This window comes from Perca flavescens, chromosome 10 (genome assembly GCF_004354835.1).
Source record: "Perca flavescens isolate YP-PL-M2 chromosome 10, PFLA_1.0, whole genome shotgun sequence".
Classification (NCBI taxonomy): Eukaryota; Metazoa; Chordata; class Actinopteri; order Perciformes; family Percidae; genus Perca; species Perca flavescens.
In genome coordinates this window covers 10,973,308-10,989,577 of record NC_041340.1, presented here as the reverse complement: position 1 = coordinate 10,989,577, position 16,270 = coordinate 10,973,308, and the positions used below count along the sequence as shown (strand labels likewise).

At 39.6% G+C, this 16,270-nt stretch overlaps 1 protein-coding gene across 5 annotated transcripts in view; it reads right to left on the bottom strand.

Moving 5' to 3' along the window:
• Positions 1 to 16,270, bottom strand: part of fam13b (family with sequence similarity 13 member B) — a 77,963-nt gene that overhangs the window by 26,980 nt on the left and 34,713 nt on the right. For all 5 annotated transcript variants that reach the window (XM_028589019.1, XM_028589024.1, XM_028589023.1 and 2 more), the window contains exon 7: positions 13,177 to 13,304. In XM_028589019.1, coding sequence (XP_028444820.1) covers positions 13,177 to 13,304 — 128 coding nt within the window. The remainder of the gene's footprint in view (positions 1 to 13,176; positions 13,305 to 16,270) is intronic.

Genomic DNA, 16,270 nt, shown 5'->3' with positions numbered 1-16,270 from the left:
CACAGTATTAAAGACACACATTTAATTATTTACCTGTGTTCTGCAGTTATCTAATGCTAGGGTATTTGATGCTATCCTAAAGAATTTTCATTTAAGATTTGAGTTGGATTTTACAAGGTGTTCATGTAACAGTTATCACTCAGTGAAAATAACACTGCTAGCTTTATATATCTTCATAATAAAGTGGATGATATGGAATGAAAAAATTTGCGTGAGGCATCAATACTTGAAAATATAATGAGTAATCGTTATTCCCACATTTACTTTCTGCAGTCTGACTTCAGTTCACCACCTCACCATCTGCGTCTCAAATTCCCATCGTCTCCAAAATGTGCGTATGCATGGGTCAGAGTTTGCGTGGAGGGCTGCATATTCTGCCATCAAGTTTTTTTTCTTTTTTATAAATCACAACCTTTGCGTAGGAAGTGGCGTACGCACATTTTTAGCCCCGTTTGTGCGTACGCCACGTTTATAAATGACATCCCAGAACATTACTCTTCACGTATTAAATAACATTTTCTGTCAATTCATTGACCAATCATTTCAGCGATAGTGGACTATGAAATATTTTGTTATATTTCTCAAATTAATTGCTAAGAGCTTCTTAAGAAACTGCCAACAAATGTGACTTACTCCCATCATGAGTGCACCCACTTTCATGCCTTAGATATAATAAAAACAGTATATTTGATTGAGGGAATACTTATTAAAAGGGGACAAGTGCCATTTCTGCCCCTCCACGTAGCAAAATGCTGACACATCCTCTGCCAGACGCTGCTCTTTTTTTATACTTAGATTGCATAACACAATATCAGCTATTAAGTAATGCCATGATCCCTTTCTCTTCATCTGCTCGGTTTCGATTCCTGTACAAGAAAAGACACAGACTTCCTCTTGTCTCTCTATTCTCTTTCATCTCTGCTTGGTAACAAAACAATGAGCAAGAAAACACAATCCAATCTCATTTCCCTCCATTCCTCCATTCATAATAAAAAGGTATTACATCACTTAACATGAAGGTTTCCGGTAATTCATTCACAAGCCGATTCATTCTCCTAACTTTCCACTTCTAATTCTTTTGTTAATTAATCCACTTAATTCATCAAATTTCCTGCCCTTTTTCCTCTTTCACATTCTAGTTCGTCCATCCATCCAATCATTTATCCAGTCAGACTAGAGAAGTTACATAACCCTGATGTTTACCTCTGCAGCAGAATGTCACAGGCCATTCTCATTTTCCCAGCTGTGTTTTCTCTCACTGTGTTCGGTCCTTTTTGTTTTGTCTCAGTTTTTTTTTTTTTTTTTTTTAATCAGCCTGAAGGTGTCTGGTAGACTGTTTCTGCCCAGTGCGGTCAGCTTAGGTTATTAAAGTCCAGTCTGTTATTTATTTTTCAAAACCTGCAGAGAAGTCGGCTTGACTTTGAACCAGACTCAGCACGATTTTGGTCTCCTTGTTTTTGCCTGTTAACCACTTGACACATCTCCTGTAGGAGCCGTAACCAGCTGGGAATCTTGGTCTCTCCTTCAGATTTCTTCTCTGTCAAAAGCGGGTCGGTCTGTAGGTCAGCCTTGTATCCAGTAGGTGGTTATTGCAGTTGAGCACTTTGAGGTGTCAGCGACAGTGCCAGCAGGTCTAGCAGCAGAGTATTGCCTGGGTGCATTCTGTGGCGTCCTCTGAACCGGTGTGTGTGTTCTTAAATGAGTGTGTGTGAGGTTGTCTCAGTCTGCACTGTCTGTAAAAGTGCTGCAGTAAACATCCAGGGCTCTGCTCAAATATATGAGCTTCTGATGTAACCAGGCAACAACCTCCGGGAGCACCGATGAGATGGGAGGGGCTGAAGTTGGGAGCCAATTGGAAAAAGGGAAGGACTTCTGCGAGCCAATCACGAGGCAGAAAGGGGGAGGGAGGATTGATTTTTCTGGTCCACTCAGTAGTGATATAAACTCAAGCCGGACTAGTGGTCTGTTTAATGGTGTGCGCACACTCGCTCACACACGCATGTGCAAGATGCACGTGATCACAGAAACACACACCTGTGTCTTTTATATCACCCCTTGAGCTTTTTCTCAGACAAATAAAGGCATCAATACATTTAACAAATTATTGAGACGAGCGACAGTGATACCTAAAGACCTTAGCAGAGTATGAAATGACACAGAGTGGAAAGTATGAACATAAGCAAAAGAGTAGGAAAGAAGGAGAAAGTAAAACAGCAACAGAGAAAAAGCAATACAGAAAAGAGTGAGAGGGGTATTCAAATGAATTAATGTATTTCAAATATGCATTTCACAGTTATATCTGTGTCTACGTCACTCCCGAGGAAACTAGTTTTAGTTCCTTTTGTCCTCATAATGTTTCTCTGTGAGTAAGCAAGTGTGTTTCCAACAAGATTAGACATCAGGTCAACTTTCTTCAAATCAAAGTAAAAAACGATATCATGCTGGAGATGATACAAGGTTTTACCAAGCACTAGAAAGAGAAGCTGATCAAAAAGGGCTTTGATAAAATAGTTTAACAAAGCGATATCACAAAGAGAAGTGATGAAGACAAAGAACACAAACAGAATAACCTGAGAATACTTGATGAGTTGTTCCAATCTAAATCAAATTAATCTTTTAACTGTGTGTTACCAGCTGCTTCAGAGGTGCTGCTCAGAACATAACCTGGATGACTGAGAACCTTCACGGACATCTTGTTTTATCAGAAGATATTATAGAAAAAATTCCATTTTAAGATGCTTTCAAGGATGTTTGGCATCTTCCTGTAGGACACGGGACAAGATTTGTTAAGTGTCTTTGCGCGGGAGCCTCAGTGGCATGGTGCCCACTAAAGAATATTTAAATAGTGGTAACACACAACTGTTGAGTAAAAGTCAATATTATCGGTATACACAAGAATAAGCCAATACTATACAAAAGGAAAATAACCACACAATGGCTCTTACTCCTGGCAAGATTTAGTGGTACTTCAATTCAAGACAATGTGGCTCTTGCTTAAGCAAAACATACCAAGAAAAATGACTACACTTACAGAATTACACCATTTTGTGCACTCTATAAACACAGTATTTTCCATTTCTAGGGAGGTTAAATAAATGTTAGGTCTGTTTTTCCCATAAGTGTAAGCTTTACTGTAAAGAACTGTGGCTAATTTAGCTGAAATGATTAGATGATTAATTAATTTGATAAAAAAAAGTATTGCCCAACAATTTTTAAAAGTGATTTATTGTTTATTTATCAAACAGAACATTTTGCAAGTCCCAGCAACTCTAATGTGAGAATTTGCTGCTTTTACCCATTTCATATAATTGTAAATCAAATACTTTTGGGATATGAACTGTTCTTTATTAAACAATAATCAACAGAATTAATAATGAAACAAACGGTTATTTGCAGCCCTATTTGCTATGGATAACTGCAATTTAATGCACTAATGTTTAACGGCGTTTCAACCACCGACTGACTCTATGAGGCATTCGGTTAGACCATTTTTGACACCTGTAAGCAAATTGTCCAATAGTTTGAGAACAACGTTTCTCAATGTAGGGATAGCCACTGCTAATGCTTGCTCTTGAGGGAATTACTGTAATTGTTGGGGTTTTGGAATTTTAGAGTGTGGTCTAGACCTACTCTATCTGTAAAGTGTCTCGAGATAACTTTTGTTATGATTTGATACTATAAATAAAATTGAATTGAATTGAATTGAATGTACAATTGCAAAGAATTTCGATCCCTCAGGCGGCACTGCAAGTTAAAACTCTACCATGCAACACCCAGAAACCCGCCGGCTTCTCTGGGCCCAAGCTCATCTGAGATGGACTGATGCAAAGTGGAAAAGTGTGCTGTGGTCTGACAAGTCCACATTTCAAATTGTTTTTGGAAATCATGGACATCATGTTCTCCGGGCCAAAAAGGAAAACGACCATCTAGATTTTTATCAGCACAAAGAAAACCCAGCATCTGTGATGTTATGGGGGTGTGTTAGTGCCCATGGCATGGGTAACTTGCACATCTGTGAAGGCACCATTAATGCTGAAAGGTACACATAGAGGTGTTGGAGCAACATATGCTTCCATCCAAGCAACGTCTTTTTCAGGCACGTCCCTGCTTATTTCAGCAAGACAATGCTAAGCTGCACGTGTTACAACAGCGTGGCTTCGTAGTAAAAGAGTGTGGGTACTAGACTGGCCAGCCTGCAGTCCAGACCTGTCTCCCAATGAAAATGTGGGGCACATTATGAAGCGCAAAATACAACAATGGAGACTCCAGACTACTGAGCAACTGAAGTCGTTCAAACAAAGTTTATCAGTTTGAACATTAAATATCTTGTCTTTGTAGTTCACAACATTTTAGATAACTTCCCAACTTCATTGGAATTGGGGTTTGTATAACCATTGTACATTATAAATTACAATGCAATACAACAAATAAATTAAATTAAGTAAAATGTGGTATATTGTGTTTTTTTCGAGGGAGTTACTGATTTTTAAAAAAAACCTTCCCTGACGTCCTTTAAGAGTTTTATTTTAAAATTCTTTTGAGTGTGGGTGAGACCTTTCTTAACTCTCCGACATTCCAGAAATTCCTCAAGGAAAGAAAGAATAAATGATATGTTTAAAAAGTTATAAAAAACCACTTTATTAAAAGGATATGAAGAGGCAGAGAGATGACGGTGTGTTGGGGTGCGGATTGTTACGGTGATGGATTGCGAAAATGTTGTTGACTTACCTACGATGTAGATAGATGAACAAAGGATTTGAATCGTGAGGGAATGTATGATGAATGAAGAAAACGAATTGGGGTGAATGAGGGGTAGGAAACATTACAAGCTTCGGCTTCCTCCTGCTCCTTTTCGGACTATTTTTTTTTGAAATTGCAATAGTATTTTTAATATTAGTTGTAAGCACTGTATGTATTTTTTTTTCCCGTTGTGTGTTACTACACACTTATTGTTGTGTGTGTGCGTGGGTGTGTGTGTGTGTGTATGTATGTGTGTTGTGTATCTATGTGTGTGTGTGGGTGTTTGTGTGCATGGGTTTGTAAGCATATGTGTATCTATATATATGGGTACAAACTGTATGTGTGTGTGTGTGTGTGTGTGTGTGTGTGTGTGTGTGTGTGTGTATATATATATATATATATATATATATATATATATTTTTTTTTTTTTTTTTTTTTTGTTCAAATAAAAATAAATGAAATGAAATGAAATATGCAACTTTAGTTGTTAATCATCAACTAGATTTGGCTAAAGTTTGATATTGATTTGTCCTTGCTGGTATTTTTATTAGTATGGCCAAACCCTAATCTCAAAATTTAACTTTATCGTCTGCGACTAACAAAGAAACTACAGTGGCAACGTATTGACACAAGGAGGATTCAGCAGCGTGTGTGCGGACAATAAAAATAAAATCTTTTTCCGTGATGGTTTAGGGACGATAGTGCTCCTTAGAAAGCCAGATAGGACAGCTGTACAATAACTGTTGGTGAGAACTGATAGCACACGTGGTGAGTGGTGCTATCTAGGTCAGTTAGTATATCATGTTACACATTGTGCCCAATGCAGGAGTCCAGGCCTCGACACAATCTGGAAGTGAAGGGTGAGGAAGGCAGGAAAAGGAGGGAATGATGTGAGACAAACAGAAGGAAAGAGAGGGAGGACTTCTTAATATAGCTAACCATAACAAAGAAGAATGGATGCCTTGAGTTTTAAAGGTACCATATGCAATGCTGAAATACAGTATGTATCCCTGTGTTCAGTGTCACAATAAAATGAGGTCAGCTATCAAAAGGTAACAATTTATAACAGAAGAACCAACCAAAAGCCCATTATCCTTTCAGCCACTGCTGTGGGGTTTGTGCTGACTTGCTTGAGTTTCAAAAAATATTTCAAATCTTAATCCGAAATCTTAATGAATCACTTTCTGGGTTCATAGAACTACCTACATTATGGAAAAGGGTTTAAATTTGACAACTGAAGTGAGCTACAAGTGTCAGCAACACTATCAAAGCTTGTTTATTGCTTTGCTGCATTTTTAAAACATAAGACTGTCGCAGATGGATGACATGGGCTGATGACATGCCTCTGCCAGGGTTTCCCGAAGCACTTCGCAGTTAGGGCGGCCGCCTAAGCAACACACACCTGCTGCCTTAACTACGTCGTCAAAAAGAAAAGAACAAAAGTGAATGATCTAAATCTAATGAAGCAGAAACGCCTAATGTCAGACAACGTCCATTACAATTGGACTTTGGGTTAGATTTTTTGACAGTTTTCAGTAGTTATGAGGAGCAATATGAGAGAGAAATTTGGTGATCACAACTGATCGTTGTTTAGGTACATCAAACCACGTTAAGCTTTTTCACGTTAGGACTTATAAAGCCCATGAGAACCGTGGAGAGTCAACCCTGCTGAAAATGTGAAGCAGAGACGCTTAATGTCCGATAGCGTCCATAATAATTGGACTTTGGGTTTGATTTTTTTACAGTTTTCAGCGGTTATGAGGAGCAATTTGTCGTTTATTCACATTTAAAGGGATAAATCACCATTTCACCGTCGCATGCGTCTGTGGGAGTTTGTCAACGAATGTTTCCGTTTACATTGTACCGCTATTGTTCACTACGCATTCCTCCCATAATCTAACATGCCTCAAATTAATATTGTACAGTCTGACACAGATCTCTTACAGTGTGACAAGCAATAAAAGTAAATTATTGCTTTTGTTCTGTGTTTACATGTGCATGAATTATCAGGTACTTCCCATGAAAAAAGCAAATGTACTTGACCTAGAGAAGAGTAGTGCACATATATTTGCTACAAATAGAACAGAGTTATCCAGAACTGTGTAGTGTCACAGTGGGATATTAATCATTTCCAAAGCCACATAAAAATAACAGGAAGAAAAATCTCATAAAAGGGATTCATCGAGAAGGAAGTGCAATATTGGTTATCTGCAACACGAGTCGGCACATACGTCAAGACAGGCATGCCAGGATGGTGTGATGCTTGTAATGGTGAGAAATGACTAGCAAGAATGAAGGCTGGAAGGCTCTTACTCGAGGACAAAATTGAAGTCAAGTGTTTTATAATGTGTTTAAATGCAATCTTCTGGGTTGACCTTTTCTTTCCAGAGGTCTTAAAACCAATAAGTCGTTCACAAGTAGGGACACTTTCCAATTCTCCCACCCTCTCCTTGTTGCCTCACGGCCCTTCTCTGCCCTATGATTTTCTGTTCCCTTCATTAATCCATCCCTCTTTCTTCTGCTCTTTCTCACCGGGGCCAGGAGTGCATCCCAAGAGTCCTCTTTCTCAGCCTGCCAGGATATTTCAGTGGCCTCAAGAAAAATACTTTAAACAGAGAGAGAGGATATAAGCAGAGTGGAAGACAGATGTAGAAACAGGGGAAGCAGAGAGATCAGAAGACAAATACCAGGGATTATATATAGATTTGAAATGAGCAGAGGCTGTCAGCATGTAAAGTGTGTGTATGTGTGTGTGTGTGTGTGTGTGTGTGTGTGTGTGTGTGTGTGTGTGTTGGCTGTCAGAGTCTATTAAGCAAGCACTGCAACAGCCACAGAGTACAGACCTGTCTGTCAAGTGCTAGGCAAACAACTCAGCTACAGTTAATGTTGAGTCACTAGACGGGAACTTTCTCTCCGTTTCAGAATTGACACAACCAGTTATGTGTCAGAGAATAACTGATGTACACATGAAACACTGATCTATTGTCAAAACAATCATGGAGTTTTGAGTAAAAAATGCACTTGTACACTTAATCATCAAATTTTTCAAGAGTACTTTAAACCTATCTAATAAAGCGTGTGTGTCCGTGTTTGGGGGCATGGTTGGTGGCAAATTTAGCTACATGATTGCTGGATATACCAAACTAACTTTTCTTCACTTTCCTGGAGCACGAGCAGAAAGCTGAAAGGAACATTGCGACAGTTGTTTGGAATAAGATTGGTGAAAAAAAAGGCCCTACGCTTTTCAGTGTCTATTATTTCGCTAAGAAGAAACTCAATAAAAAGCCATTTGCCAACGCTATATAGTATTAAGTTGCTGTGAGCTGTAGCCTACATTCACCACTTCTAAACACAGGCAGAAAATAATGTAATCTCTGAGATTGTTCGTTCACAATGCTGTGCAATGCGAAAATCTCTTAGCTGAACCGGGCAGACTCATCAGTTTTCATCAGACTCACCCTGGGTCGGGTTAATTAAGTCTACTGCTAACTTACAACACTAATAACATTATCGTCGCCAAAATACCCCCGCAATTCAAATCCCCTACTTCACCGTTAACCATCAAGCCACTTCTTTTTTTTAAACATAAGTACTATAGAGCTGTAACAATTTAAAAATGCCCAAAATTCACAGGTTCTCACATCTTAAAAAGGTCCCATGGCATGCAAATTTCACTTTTTTTTTTTAACATTAATATGTGTTCCCCCAGCCTGCATATGGTCCCCCAGTGGCTAGAAATGGTGATAGGTGTAAACCGAGCACTGGGTATCCTGCTCTGCCAGATGGGCCAATCTGGAATCTTCTCCTTATGAGGTCATAGGTTACCGCCACTTTCCCTGCTTTGCCCGCCCAGAGAATTTGGCCCACCCATGAGAGAGAAACATCATAGCTTTCAAACAAGCAAAGTGGCAGTTGGTCAAGGCCACACCCCCACACTTGATGTAGGATCAGAATTTTTTTTTTTTAATAACTGATCATCTCTGTAGGCTGTGCTGGAATGACTGAGCTTTAAGCTGCTTACACACTGACCAGACGGCCGACCGTTGACAGAAAAGCCAGTCGAAATGATCAGTCTCCCCGTTTGGTCCAAAAAGTGCCACAGAACACACCAAAAAGACGAGACGAGACAGCAGGCGGCGCTAATCTGTATTGTTGCTCAGGAAATGAAAACCGGCAGCTAATTGGACGAACGCATCACATGGGTTTGTTTTCTCCAGAAATTCAAAGCCAGACTGTCATGGCGGCCGTTATTGTACTAAAATAGTTCACTGAAACGTGTTTCTGAAAACATTTTAAGCGAGAAATAGGCCATGCAGTTGCTGAATCTGTCTTCATTTCAGCTCAACAAAGGTCAGTTTAAAAGATTTTCGTCAGATTTTGAGACTCTAGTCACCTCATTCCGCTCCCCATTTCCGGGTGAGTCCCGACTGCCCTGCCGGCGACTGAACATGTCAGGTTGGCCAAAATGAACGCCGACAGCCCCCCAGACTGATGACGGTACGGGACACACCGAACAGATTTGCGTCACTGACCTCGCCAGACTGTCTAACGGCCGATAATTGGCTAAGTGTGTCCCGGCTATTAGGTGCACGTCTGAAGTTTGTTACACGTGGAGCCAGAAGTAAAACAAGTAGGTTTTCCACATAAAACACAGCAAGCATACATATTCTTTCATTTTAGGTCAGATAAGCAATGAGACTAAATGCTTAAACATCAAGACTGCTCAATATTTTTTGCCATTAAAAGAATGTATTCTTTAAACTCTGAGCCTACATTATATAAATGGCTTTGTAATCTTGGCTGTCGACTCCGGGGTCTACAAATACAGCAATAATCCCCCAGACCAGACACCGGTTAGACAAGGTCACAGGGATGATGGCTGCAGGCTAACCACAGCTAAAAGAGATTTAATCCTAAATAAAACAATCACATGAGACTTAGGATAAAAAAAAAAGTCTGGCCAGCATCGTTTAATTAAAATCATTTTCTGCATCTAACACCCCCTCAGTCATGTGGGCATGATTTAGACTTGTGTATGGTGTAAGAAACTGTATGTGTGTGTATGTGGATTATGGATTACTGTCTGTAATCATCTTAAAGGCCAGTGAGGCACGACTAGCAGCATGACCCCCCCCCCCCCCCCACACACACACACACACACACACACACACACACACACACACACACACACGTCTTTATCTTCATTCAGCTTCATTCGAATTGGACACGTAAACCACTGTGGAAGCTGGACACAGATATCCATGCAAATTTAAATAATAAAATAGAACATTTGTCAGACGTGTTCGACCGTAAAGCTGGTTGAAGAGTTGAGGTTATTTGTTTTCACATAATGAATCGGTAATTTTGAGCTAACAAGTCCATTTGCATTATTATTATTATTATTATTATTATTATTATTATTATTATTAACTCTGTCTTAATTCATTTTGAATAACTTGAAGTGTATATACTTCGAGCGAGTAATTTGGCGGTTTTCATCTCAAATTAAAACCTTTTTACCTCTCACTATCAGATAATTTTTTTTTTTTACTTCTCAAAACTCACTAATATTCCCTCGCTTTTTTCTCTTTTGTTGATGTTGTCTTGTGTTTGTTCCTGTCCTGCCTCTTTGATATTCCACGCTATAGCTTTAATTGTGAAGCACTTTGCAAATTTTGTTTTGAAACGCGCTCTATAAATAAATCTTTACTTACTCACTTCCTTGTGTTTTGTCCTGACATGAGTTTATCTGCACAGCACACCCGTGGCTTTAGTCAAAATACTGTGATGTTATGTGTTCTTAACTGAAGACATAATAAAGTGATAGTTTGATTCAAACAAGACTAAAACACACATTAGCAGTATGACTTAAACTATGCTTCCCGTACCAGGGTCAAAACATTTTTGAGTTTCTCTACTCTCCGATAAATTTAACTAACAAAAAATGTGAGCAACTCTTCAACTCTTTCTCATCAGTATTATCAGCTCCTCTGTGCATGTCGAACTGATACACCCTCACTGTTCCCTTTAAGTGTAAATGTGTAGGTGTCTATATACAGTAGTCAGGGTCTAGTGCTCAGTAAACAAGTTAAAAGGAGACCAACAGATGAGAAGAACCTGAGAAGAACTTCATGTTCCTGCAGGGGGATTGACCTTTGGTTCCTCAGTGTAGCCTTATTATCCTGCGTACGTGAGCGTCTGCATGGGTGTCAGACCTTTGCCTTCTGATTGGTCACTAGCTACAAAACATTAACAGGTCAGAACACAAGCTCTGCATCTTTTAGTGCCATCAAATCGAAATAGCTGTGAGCAGGACCATGAAAACGAATTAACAAACATTTTGGATGATTGTTTTGTCAATACGTTGGTCGAGCGACTATGATGTGAAAAAATCAGAACAGATGACTCAAGTGTGGGGAGACTTTTTCTTTTTTAAACAATTAGTGTATCATAATTTGAATCTGGAATGCTGTTTAGAGATTACATTCATTTTAACATTTATCTTAACACACAACTAATACACATAGAAAACATCGTAGACTACTCATACTGTATGTTGTCAGATTTCCTGTCACTACTTCCCAGCATCTTCTGGAAGTTACTGTATTTATATTTGACAAAGCCACAGAACATTTAGTGAGTATACACTAATAAATACATATAGAAGCTATACATTTCATCAGTTGAGGTGACACCAGTCAACAAGGTTATTTATGGCTTATTTATAGTCTTTCTAATAACCCTGTCCAAGTACTACGAAAGCAGTGTAACCCTACCTACTAGCCTAAGCTCTGGGGTGGGGGTGTGGAAAGGGGGGGTCCTGTTAAGTGTACTGTAAGTCTGTGCTACCAACATTGCCATCTTGAGTTCAGCTTGCTTCACTTTTTCTGCCTCTGTCTGTTCTTTCATGATGAAGGATGAAATCGCCCGTGTGCCCTCATGTGCTTCTGCGCGATGGTGCTGCTGTGTTTTAATGTGCTGGGTAATGTCATTTTCCCCCCCGTGCGCTACATTAAAATCAATGCGACACACCTTACAATAAGCGTGGAGGTTGTCGATATGACTAGGTAAGATGCATGTAAATTGTTGCGCCCCAACACTGTTGAAATTTACAGCTATATTTCGATTTCTTTGTGGGAACACCACCTTCACCTGCCTTTCTTATCGGCTTGCTTTCGGGTCTGAACTTTTTGCGAAGCTTGCGCAGAGATCAACTGCGCAACTGGTTTATAGGTTGCCAGGTTGAGGTGACAAAAGTATTGAAAATTGTATAAGGTGTGTGGATTGTGTGAATAGGATGCGCTTCATACAAGATCTGGCAATTGGTCAACATTAGACAAACATATTGGTCTGATTATTTATAAAAGGAGTTTGGGCCATGCAAATTACGGGAGTTTCCCGGGAGAAATAAAGCGGGAGGTGTCCGGGAGATAGGGCTAAAAAACGTGAGAAACCCAGGAAAAACGGGAGTGTTGGCAGCTATGAGCTTAGCTACTGAAAAATATTCAACATTAAGTAAATAACCTCTAAATGTAGGAAAACTCTTGAAAAGTTTAGAGATATTGGGCCCTATTTTAATGATATAAGCACACGGCGTGAAGCGCATGGCGCAGGTGCGTTTAGGGCGTTTCCAAATCCACTTTTGCTAGTTCGACGGTTGAAAAAAAGGGTCCGTGCGGGGGTTGTACTTAGCGTCTTCATTAATTCATAGGTGTGTTTTGGGCATGTCATCTCCATTTCCCTTTAAAAGCCAGGCACGTTTGTACCTTTGCTATTACAATGGCTGATTTGCACCGTAATATTTTTATTTGTAATCTATATAATTTGTGTGCTGCTGCGCGTCCCTGTGTGTGTGTGTAACAAGCATAGTGTGCGCGTGCTGTGCACGAGCCTAGGCGCATTTTATTAATTCACTGTTAAAATAACAATGAAATGATGCGCAATTGAGTTTAGACCAGGTTTTTGTTGGTCAATGGCGCGATCATTTCTCGCTGCCTCAAGATAGCAATATGCCAATAATTCATCTGAACACACCTCCCTGTAAGACCAGCACGCCCATGGGCGCAAAGATGGGTGCAGGTGCATTTGCTATTTAAACGACGCGGGCGCTGGACGGGTCTTAAACTAGCAAAGACACTCGCGTCGGGCTTTGTGCTGTACCGGGTGCAAGATAGGGCCCATGATATGAATGCCGTAAGACAGTGATGGGACGTTATTATAACTCGTCCATGACACATCAAATAAAATCAGTGTAAATCAGAGTGAGAAAAGCAGCAGATAATCAACTAAATACAATGTAACTGCAATGTCATGGTTTTAAAGTCCAGTTTGGGACCTCTGTTGAATGACATCCTCACTTAGGGATCAACCAGCTCAAAAAAAAAAAAAAAAAAAAATTAACTGTCTTATATAAGATAAAGTAGTTATGCATCTCACCTGGCTGTGGGGCTTTCATCAGTGTGTGTGTGTTGTGGTGAGTCAGAGGAGGCAGGACCCTCCTCTCCGTCCTGAGGCAGCTCTTCACATTCGGCCTCACACTTCTCATCGTCTAACAGCTCTGTGATCTGAAGACGGAAATAAAGATGACACAAAAGGTTACCACTAAAAATAATTCATTTATTGAGATGAAATAGCATGTGGAGACAATGTTAGTCATAGGACAAAAGGTTAACGGTCAGATCGACCTGATAGTAAAATCCCATCAAGTGGACAGCTCTAAGTACAGGTGAAAACACTCTCCGGACGCATTGAGATCTGGTCACTAAAACCGCATTCGGAGGTGGTCTAGGTTTATGTGTCCACATTCCGATAGCAGTGAAAACAGGAATGTGTCCTGTGTCACATAAAGGACCGCCTACTCAACTGTGAGCGGAACTACAGCCAGAGATCTTCAGCCATCAAAAACATGTACTAGGTTCTCCAGGCAGTGCCCTTGATCAAGGCACTGGCTCAGATCTGGAGTTGGTCCCCGGGCGCTGTCATTGGCTGCCCACTGCTCCCTTGAGGGATGGGTTAAATGCAGAGAATGAATTTCGCTACATGTATGTGACAAATAAAGTACCTTTACCTTTACCTTTAGAGATTACCACAGTTACTAATTAGGGGCCGAGCAGCGAAGCTGCGTGGACCCTATTGTTTTTGACTGTATTATCTTTTTAGAGAAAATCCCGCACACTGTACAGTACGCAAGCAATAATTTATTTCGAAAAATACAACGTTTCGGCTGAAACGGATTTTTCTAAATAAATTATTGCTTGCGTAATGGTCAGTGTGCGGGATTTCCTCTAAACTTTTTGATCTACAACTTTTGATCATATCCTACGCACCTGCCCGACAAAAGAGGTGTGCAAAAAAATCTTTCCTATGTTGACTGTATTATCTGAAATCGTTATTTTTTGGGAGTTGATCTGAACTACAAGATTCCCACAATTATATATGATTTTAAGTGGTGTAAAAAGGCTCAGATAAAAATTGCTATGTTGTATTCTCTGCAGTTCTCAGAAGCCAAAAGTAAAAAATAAACTATGCTGATTAATTTTTATTTTTATTTTTTTTTTTAAATATGGGCATTTTCTTTCTCCTTTGAAAACTGAAGGTTAGAGAATGTTTGATTATCTCTGGATTAGGAGCAAATATTAAAAATGTATGTCCCGACATCAAAAGCCTCATTAGGAAGGCCAGTTAAGAGGATAATAGTATCTGTTCCAGGACTTTATGAATTAAAAAGAGTCAAATTATGTTCACAAAGACAAAAGGTCATAGTAAAGATTTTTTTAATCATTTTGATTTTTAGATTTTTAATATCAGTGTCAACCTATAACCGATATACATTTGCAGTAAAAATAAAAATCTTTTCTAACTTTTAGACCTTCTCTTTAGTGCATCCATCAAGAAAGAGAGGAGGGGCGGGGCTGTGAGTATGGACAGAAGTGTAGACGTGATCAAAAAAACTTTCTTTGACCATGAAGCCCAATGTTACTGTTTATCAGTCAAGTGTATGAACTACACTGCAGACTGAATTCTCTTACAACAGTGACAAACGGCTGTCTCATATGAATGGGTCCAACGCGGGTTGAATGTGCATCAGCAAGTCGCAGCTGATAATCAGTCAATCCCTAGTGCATGACAAGAACAAGTAATTACACTTTGTTCCTCAAGACTTCTAAATATAGATGAAGCTAATGAGTAACGCATTGAAACCACAGACACAGCGGTAAGCAGAGAGAAAAAAAATTAAAATTTTAGAAACATTTTCTTGGAAGGACAGGGAGGGAGTGGACAAGAAAGAGAAGATGGAAGGTTTAAAGTAGGGCTTAGTGAGAGCTCACTTTCTGTTGACTTAGCAATTTACCAATGTCACATTACAAATAATGTAATAAGGCAAAGTAGGCCCACCATGATACACTATTAAACCTATTACACTGCTTGAAAACTTACAAGATATTGCATTTGTTTTTATGACTAATATTTAGCCTGATTTAAATATGTGTTGTTTACATGTGTCTATTGATTTTTGCCTCTACGGAACACTAACTGTGTTGCGGGGAGAAAAGACAATGGAAAAAAGAAGAATAGTTGGAGGAAAAAAATGCTGCTTTTGCTTATTTTAAAGTACTTTGGTTTATAAAAGATGGTTTGAAATGGAAACAGTTACTGCAACTGAAGTTAAAACCTCCATATATCTAGTGAAATTATTACCAGAGAAAGATAAAGAGAGCCAGAGGGAAGAGAATGAGGGAGTGATTGAGGGCAGAATGTAATTAATCTGACTGTAAACCAGAGAGGGAGGAGGGGAAGGAAAGGAGGGAGGTAGCTGCTGGAGCGAGAAGGGAAGGGAAGTAAATATGTAGACAGAAATAACTCATCATAATACCGACAGTTGACAGCATGTGAACAAGACAACAGAAATCCTTGGGCAGTAGTTTTTTTTGCAAGTGTTTAAAAATCAAGAGGGGGGAAAACCCTGGAGGCAACCTGGGTTAAACTTCTCCTCTGTATGACTGTCCTCGTCTGTATTCTCTTTCTTCATCTGCCTCTCTTCTTCACTCCAGTTCTACAGCAACCCCATCTGCTGCTGTCACTGTGTCGTTGCTATGGCAACCCCTCTGTTCCAAGAGATCCGATTGGCTGTCAGGAAATTCTTGAATTATCACATGTGCAGATTATGGAAGATGACTCACAAGACTCCTCTTAGAGTGTGTGTGTGTGTGTGTGTGTGTGTGTGTGTGTGTGTGTGTGTGTGTGTGTGTGTGTGTGTGTGTGTGTGTGTGTGTGTGAGATGGCTCTCATTGTATATCTTTTTCTTATGACCAGCTTCTCAAATTCAACTTAGCGGTGAAAATGTAGAGCCCCACTGTGTAGGTGTCTGTAAACTGGTATGAAAATGTGTAGGTGTCTGTTAAATGAAAAGCTGAGAAATAATGATTGATCACCACACCCTGTTACTCCATATTACACAACCATTTTGCACCTAGTGTGCTATGTGTACTGTATATAACCTAGTCTTTTGTGCCAATTGTTGCAATAGCAG